Source organism: Olea europaea, chromosome 20, assembly GCF_002742605.1.
Source record: "Olea europaea var. sylvestris chromosome 20, O_europaea_v1, whole genome shotgun sequence".
NCBI lineage: Eukaryota > Viridiplantae > Streptophyta > Magnoliopsida > Lamiales > Oleaceae > Olea > Olea europaea.
Window position 1 is genome coordinate 9,639,362 of NC_036256.1, and position 7,645 is coordinate 9,647,006.

Consider the following 7,645-nt stretch of genomic DNA (forward strand, 5'->3'; position numbering starts at 1 on the left):
TTATATACGTGTAGTACAATTGAAGAATATTTAGAGGTTGTTTGACTAAGCTTTTGATAAAAGTTAATAGTGGATTTTGAAAATAGTTGATAAAAGTTGCGGGTTTCATTAAAAGTGTGGTTAAAATTAGTTGTTAAGTGATCCCAAACAAGCAATTAATGAAATACTACAACTCTGGGCATTATTCTAAACTACTATGTATGTTATTAATCTTGGCATAACCAAAGACTCAAATCATGGGATCAATTATTAAAAAATATTGACGAATAGGACCTTATTGACAACAATAGTCACCATGATATGTCCTTGACCTAGTCTACTAATTAATCATTCAACATAAGTATATCATAAGATAGATGTCATGTATTCGAATCTTGATAGACGTGAAAAATTCATGAGAGGTAAAATTGATCAAGGCTCTCCAAAATGAATAATGTGAATGAGTTAGCTGTCAGTAGCTTTGTGCATCTGTTGGATCATTACACTAATTATGACCCATGAATTCTCCAACATATATTAAAAGATGTATGCTTTATTTTTATATATTATTGCTTATCATAATAACCATTCAAATTATAATCAAGTAACAATAAGTCTCCCAGAAGCCAATGTCATGCTTATTAGTATTTCCATCTGCCTATTTCTTTCCTTCAATCCAATCTCAATAATGCCACTAAAAATCTTTTGACAGTCGCTTATTGGTCTTTCGCTTTCAGATACAAAATTTAACATGATCCTGTAATTTCCACTAGCGAATTCTAAGGTGGCATTTTCCAAAACCTCCATCGCAGCCCCATAACCAGCATTGCAGATTTCGTAAAGATCCCTCATTTCTTTGTTTTTTTCAGCAGCTTCTTTCTTTTGTATGAAAATCCGCGTGTTGGTCGAGTTTTCCAGTGATCGAGTCAGGGCTATTTGTGTTAGACCAACAGCATTTGTTACAGGAGAATGAAGGTTTTTGTTAAACACATTGGTGCAGAATTCATAATCCGGTGTTTGTCGACAAATCTTATGGATTAGTGCTTGAGTAGGATCATCACCTAAGGTGGGTTGAATGAAGGAGAAGATGATTAACCATGCAGAAAAGATCAAGAGCCAATGAATGAAATCCATGGAAAAAATTTCAATGAACTTGAGATCGAGAGAGAAAAATTGAGATTACCCCCGTATTGTAATGTCTATGGTTCAATTAAACAAAGTAAGCCATCTTGGTATTTAAACAAAAAAAAGCCCCTTTTTCAGTACATACATGCTAGATTATCTTGTTATCTGTTATCTGATTATCAAAATTTGTTTGAATTTTGTTATTTAGATTGCTATAACTTGAGGATTTTTTTATTTTCATAATGTGAAGATAGTGTCTTTATTTTCTATAATTTGTGGGATTTTTATTTTATTTTAATGACATAGGGGTTGGTGTCTTAATTTTTGAGATTGTCAAGAGGTTATGCTTAGATTACATTAATCTTTATTATTTTAGTTTCATCATTTTGAGATTAATTCTTTCTTCATGTTGTGATAATAATGCTAAAATTGCCTTCCCCTTTAAGCTATCAGCGAACCGTCAAGTCTCGATCACTTTGTTGGGGAATTGAAATCAAGTGATTTTTATAAATTATGATTATTAACAATGACCTATTTATATTATTTATCTACAATATATATTAAGCCCTTGTTTGAGCTTCATTCTTCTAAAAAATTATTTTTTCAAAACTCATTTTCAACCACACATTATTCAATAAAATAATATTACTCGCAAATCCAAAATTTTACTTAACTTTTAGTCACACATTTTTCATCAATTTATTATTTAAAATGCATTCTTTACCCCAAATGGGAATCAAACAAAAAATTGAGTATTGAGGAGAAAATTTTGAATACCAATTTTACCCTTACATATTTAGTAATATGTCAATTATATCCTTATATATTTAATACTATTACTTAATATAATTTAACTTCATTTAATATACATTTAAGTGTAATGCTATTAATTGAAATATTACTAAATATGTAAGGATATAATTGAAATATTACTAAATATGTAAGGGTAAAATTGGTATTCAAAAATTTTCTCCTCAATACTCAATTTTTTGTTTGATTCCCATTTGGGGTAAAGAATGCATTTTAAATAATAAATTGATGAAAAATGTGTGGTTAAAAAAATTAAGTAAAATTTTGAATTTGCGAGTAGTATTATTTTATTGAATAATGTGTGGTTGAAAATGAGTTTTGAAAAAATAATTTTTTAGAAGAATGAAGCTCAAACAAGGGCTTAATATATATTGTAGATAAATAATATAAATAGGTCATTGTTAATAATCATAATTTATAAAAATCACTTGATTTCAATTCCCCAACAGAGTGACCGAGACTTGACGGTTCGCTGATAGCTTAAAGAGGAAGGCAATTTTAGCATTATTATCACAACATGAAGAAAGAATTAATCTCAAAATCATGAAAATAAAATAATAAAGATTAATGAAATCTAAGCATAACCTCTTGACAATCTCAAAAATTAAGACACCAACCCCTATGTCATTAAAATAAAAAAATCCCACAAATTATAGAAAATAAAGACACCATCTTCACATTATGAAAATAAAAAATCTTCAAGTTATAGCAATCTAAATAACAAAATTCAAACAAATTTTGATAATCAGATAACAGATAACAAGATAATCTAGCATGTATGTACTGAAAAAAGGACTTTTTTTTTTTTGTTTAAATACCATGATGGCTTACTTTGTTTAATTGAACCATAGACATTACAGTACGGGGGTAATCTCAATTTTTCTCTCTATATCTCAAATTCATTGAAAATTTTTCCATGGATTTCATTCATTGGTTCTTGATCTTTTCTGAATGGTTAATCGTCCTCTCCTTCATTCAACCGACCTTAGGTGATGATCCTACTCAAGCACTAATCAATAAAATTTGTCGACAAACACCAGATTATGAATTCTGCACCAATGTGTTTAACAAAAACCTTCATTCTCCTATAACAAATGCTGTTGGTCTAACTCAAATAGCCCTGACTCGATCACTGGAAAACTCGACCAACACGCGGATTTTCATACAAAAGAAAGAAGCTTCTGAAAAAAACAAAGAAATGAGGGATCTTTACGAAATCTGCAATGCTGGTTATCGGGCTGCGATGGAGGTTTTGATAAATGCTGCCTTAGAATTCGCTAGTAGAAATTACAGGATCATGTTAAATTTTGTATCTGAAAGTGAAAAACCAATAAGCGACTGTCAAAAGATTTTTAGTGGCATTATTCAGATTGGATTGAAGGAAAGAAATAGGCAGATGGAAATACTAATAAGCATGACATTGGCTTCTGGGAGACTTATTGTTACTTAATTGATTATAATGTGAATGGTTACTATGATAAGCAATAATATTAAAAAATAAAGCATACACCTTTTAATAGATGTTGGAGAATTCATAGATCGTAGTTAGTGTAATGATCCGATAGATGCACAAAGCCATGGACAGCTAACTCATACGCGTTATTCATTTTGGAGAGCCTTGATCAATTTTACCCCTCATGAATTTTTTCACGTCTATCAAGATTTGAATACATGACATCTATCTTATGATATACTTATGTTGAATGATTAATTAGTAGACTAGGTCAAGGACATATCATGGTGACTATTGTTGTCAATAAGGTCCTATTCGTCAATATTTTTTAATAATTGATCCCATGATTTGAGTCTTTGGTTATGCCAAGATTAATAACATACATAGTAGTTTAGAATAATGCCCAGAGTTGTAGTATTTCATTAATTGCTTGTTTGGGATCACTTAACAACTAATTTTAACCACACTTTTAATGAAACCCGCAACTTTTATCAACTATTTTCAAAATCCACTATTAACTTTTATCAAAAGCTTAGTCAAACAACCTCTAAATATTCTTCAATTGTACTACACGTATATAATGGTTTGCATACACATGATGTGGTGATACACGATTGAATGAGAATTTGTTCAACCAAATAAAAAAAAAATTCACCACTCACTTTTTGATTAGATTTGTAAATCATTATGTAACTCCATTATGTACAAGTAACATTACTCAATATTTTTTAATTAGATTTGTTATTGTATCTATTCGTGGAAAACACTAGTGTGCCAAACTCAAAACACTAGTAGTTTTTTTTTTTTTTTTTACTGAATAGTAAATTTGAGCACCATCTTTAAGTAGCACATAGTGTTTGGATTAAGTAAATATAACAGAACTGTATCAAGGGATCAGCTTTCTATACATACATATCTAATGTATCTTGAAAGAATGGTTGGAGAAGAATATTTGCAGCAAAAGCAAGAATAATATGTATATATACATGCATGGTTCAGGAGATTATTATTAGTCACATGAGGCAACAGCAAGTGCTACCCTCAGATCATTTGAAGTTTCAAACACGTACATTCTGTATGTTCCTATTTCTTGTCAATAAAACTTGGAAGCAGAGGCAGCACAATAACTTCTGCTCGCTCTGTCACGTTTGGAAAATGTTATCTCCCTTAACATTGGTTCGTGCCCGTTAAGGAGAAAACTCCACGTCTCTCTCACGTGCCCTTATTTCATGCTTTTTCTTGAACTCCAAGGAAAAGAAACGAAAATAGAAGGGGTGGGGGTGGGGGGGGGGGGAAGTCAATAGGAGGAATGTCTATGACCAACTAAAAGTATCTTGAGCACCATAAATGGACATCACAAAGACTATTGTAACGCCTCTCCAAAAACTGCTGCGTGGCAGCTACATGGCAAGCGAATCTGGGTTCGCACCCCATGTCATTCTGCCTAAGAGGCAGTTTTGGTCAAACCTCAGTGAAGAAGTCGAGCTTTTACATAGAGACTATTCACGAAAATATGTTTCGAATTAAAATCACCGTAAAGCGTACGGTTTGTTAACAAATAATAAAGTAGATTTGAGTTCCATTATCGTCTCACAGAGATTGATTAATTCGATTTTAAATATCATGATCTTAACTGAAAAAAGAATAATAAGATGTGTTTATTTGTGACGAAAGTATAACTAAAATAAGCTACTTATGCGATTATGAGTGAATTAACTAACTAAATGCAAATTATGCTATGAAAGTTGATGTTTTAGTGAACGACAAGCGCATTAGGATCCCGAATTCCATACAAAAATCCTTTTTAATCTTAGTTTTACACTTTGACAACACAGTTGAATTTTGAAGAATCGAAGTTCCTATTTTATTCAACAATCTTTCTCGAGTAATGTTTTATGATGGATGCGAATATACAAGAATGCATGAACTTCTTATAGTGATATATTTCTATCTCTTATTGGACTCTATGATGATTTACACCACGTTGAGCATATTTCCCTCTTTCAAATGCATAAAATAAGCAATCAAATTCATAGAACTACCTTGCACAATAATTGTAGACAAAAGATAATTATATAAATCATTTAGAATTCGAAAACGTATTTTCAATGTCAAATTATGTAAAATAAAATATTATAAACTTATACTACAAGCTTCATCGTTCTCTTAACACAAAGAAATCTAGCCTAACATGTCGTGAAGAAGAAAACAAAAGATATGAAAATTGTTCATCATCCGAAAAATCTTGAATTCAATTTTAGTGTTCTTGAATCTCGATGTGTTCTTTACCTCCTTTTGCAATTGATTCTCCACAACCCTAATTATGTGTTGGGAATTGATATTTATAGTACTTTTCAATATGTGCCGCCCAAGGAGATGTTTCCCTTTTGGATTGAAATTCTAAACAAAAGTCAGTTTTTCCATCACGATTGGCTTGGGTAGTCGCCCAAGCATTTTTTTAGCCTCTATTGTCCATTTTTCATGGCTGAGTGATCACATGACCAATATAACTAGGTAGTCGCCTAGTTATGTTTGCTTTCAAATTTTGCATTTTAATTCCCGAATTCAACTATCGATTTTTTAAAATCATTTTCTTTTGCAATTTCAATCCTTCAACTTCTAATTGCATCCCCATCTTTAATCTTCATATTATGATCCGAATCAACTTCTAGAATGTTGTAATTTAGCCCTCATACTTTGAATTTTATGCTTTTTCTTTTCCAATTGCTCAGAAACAAGTCCATCACTGAAATAAACGAAAATTTAGCCAAGTTAAATAAATGTCAACACTTTCATAACATAAAAGCTTAGTAATATGGTCTAAATAGTACACAAAATGTACTTAACAGAGTCGAACTCATTTGTTGGAGTCAACCCCATATGGAGAATCAAACCCTTATGGACGGGACGAAGCTACAAGGGACTCAGTAGGAGATCTTTTAAGCAATTCTCAGTAAACGATTGATGTGACAATTCACTACTAATGTCGCCCTGTTCAGCCAAACAGGCTAAGTCTAAATCATGTGTCGGACTTTTGGGCAAGAAAAGGGTATTAGCATTCAATGTCTATGATTGATTGATACCTTTGATAAGAGGCCTCAGCCACATAGATGAGGCCATGAATACTTTCATTCAGCATTTAGTGATGTGTCATTCCAAAATGTAATGCAAGTTTAGACTTTCAAGCTACAACTTTGCTCTCGTCTCTATTACGTTCCAAAGCCAAACCTTTTTACATAAGTGGCTCACGTCTAAAGTACATCGCACATGCAAATACATTTCACTTCAACTGACTTGACCATTGGAATGTGCTCAACGAATTCTATTACCATTGAAGGAAGTCACATGTGGCTAACTGTTCATCCTAGTGTGCAGAACCAGAATGTAAGTGGGAGGCCTTGGGATCTGTTGACCTCAATTTTGGTATGGAATTTCATCTTGTTCATTACAACAAAGTAATCTCCATATGAACAAATATCGCAGGTTGATTCAAATCTCCGTAGTAAAAAGGTAAATAATTTTACTTACCGAATTATACGTTCATATAAATTATACTTGTTTCATACCATTTGTGTAAATTTAGAAATCTCTTAAAGCGGATGAAAGTGATCTTTTCCAATCTACCCTCATGTTTCAATAAAGAACAAGCACTGTGGATGCTCCCATTCAGTTGACTTTCAAATTGTTCCATCCTTCCATGGCATCTACTGGAGTGATGAGACAACAATGAGTATTCCTTGAGGATAGAAGTAAAACTTTATCTTTCTTCTAATATTTAGATTAATACAATAACAAACATCAATATCTTTACAAATATCTACTGTCTCTATGATTTAATTTCTCAAATGATGTTCGATGATCGTTGACATTTTATTGCATGTTATATACAATCAAGTCCATCCCTGTAATAGCAAACACTGAATTGAAAATATTATGTACGAGAATCTAGTACATTCAAAACACTAACAACACCTTCAAAATAACTTATCTCGTGCATTAATCTTTTTATTGAGTTTCTAAAACATTTCTTAGAGTATTTGCATAATTTTGAAATTTGGCCAAAAAGCAAATGTTTACATTCTAAAAATTTGGCTCTTCTGGTTGAGACCGATGATCCGGCACTCATAATATTTATAGAGTCATATTTTAAATATATTATTTAAAATCAATTGATGTTCAATAAAGAAAGGCTAAGAAGGGGGCATATTCAATCAAAATTGTGACATATTTTAAAAATCATTCTAAATTTAAGTGTCTCAAATTGAGGTTTTAATGAAA

General features: G+C 31.6%; 2 protein-coding genes across 2 annotated transcripts; one reads left to right on the top strand and one right to left on the bottom strand.

Moving 5' to 3' along the window:
- Positions 1–579: 579 nt before the first annotated feature.
- On the bottom strand, positions 580–1,113 carry LOC111369043. Its single transcript, XM_022990529.1, has one exon. The coding sequence runs from the start codon at positions 1,111–1,113 to the stop codon at positions 580–582; it is 534 nt and encodes a 177-aa protein (XP_022846297.1).
- A 1,717-nt stretch (positions 1,114–2,830) lies between these two features.
- LOC111369044 lies at positions 2,831–3,364 on the top strand. The gene has a single exon (XM_022990530.1). It carries the CDS (start codon positions 2,831–2,833, stop codon positions 3,362–3,364), a length of 534 nt encoding a protein of 177 aa, XP_022846298.1.
- Positions 3,365–7,645: the final 4,281 nt, after the last annotated feature.

Bases quoted from the DNA above. Each gene is read 5' to 3' on its own strand.
- LOC111369043 (XM_022990529.1), bottom strand. From the start codon at position 1,113: ATGGATTTCATTCATTGGCTCTTGATCTTTTCTGCATGGTTAATCATC.
- LOC111369044 (XM_022990530.1), top strand. From the start codon at position 2,831: ATGGATTTCATTCATTGGTTCTTGATCTTTTCTGAATGGTTAATCGTC.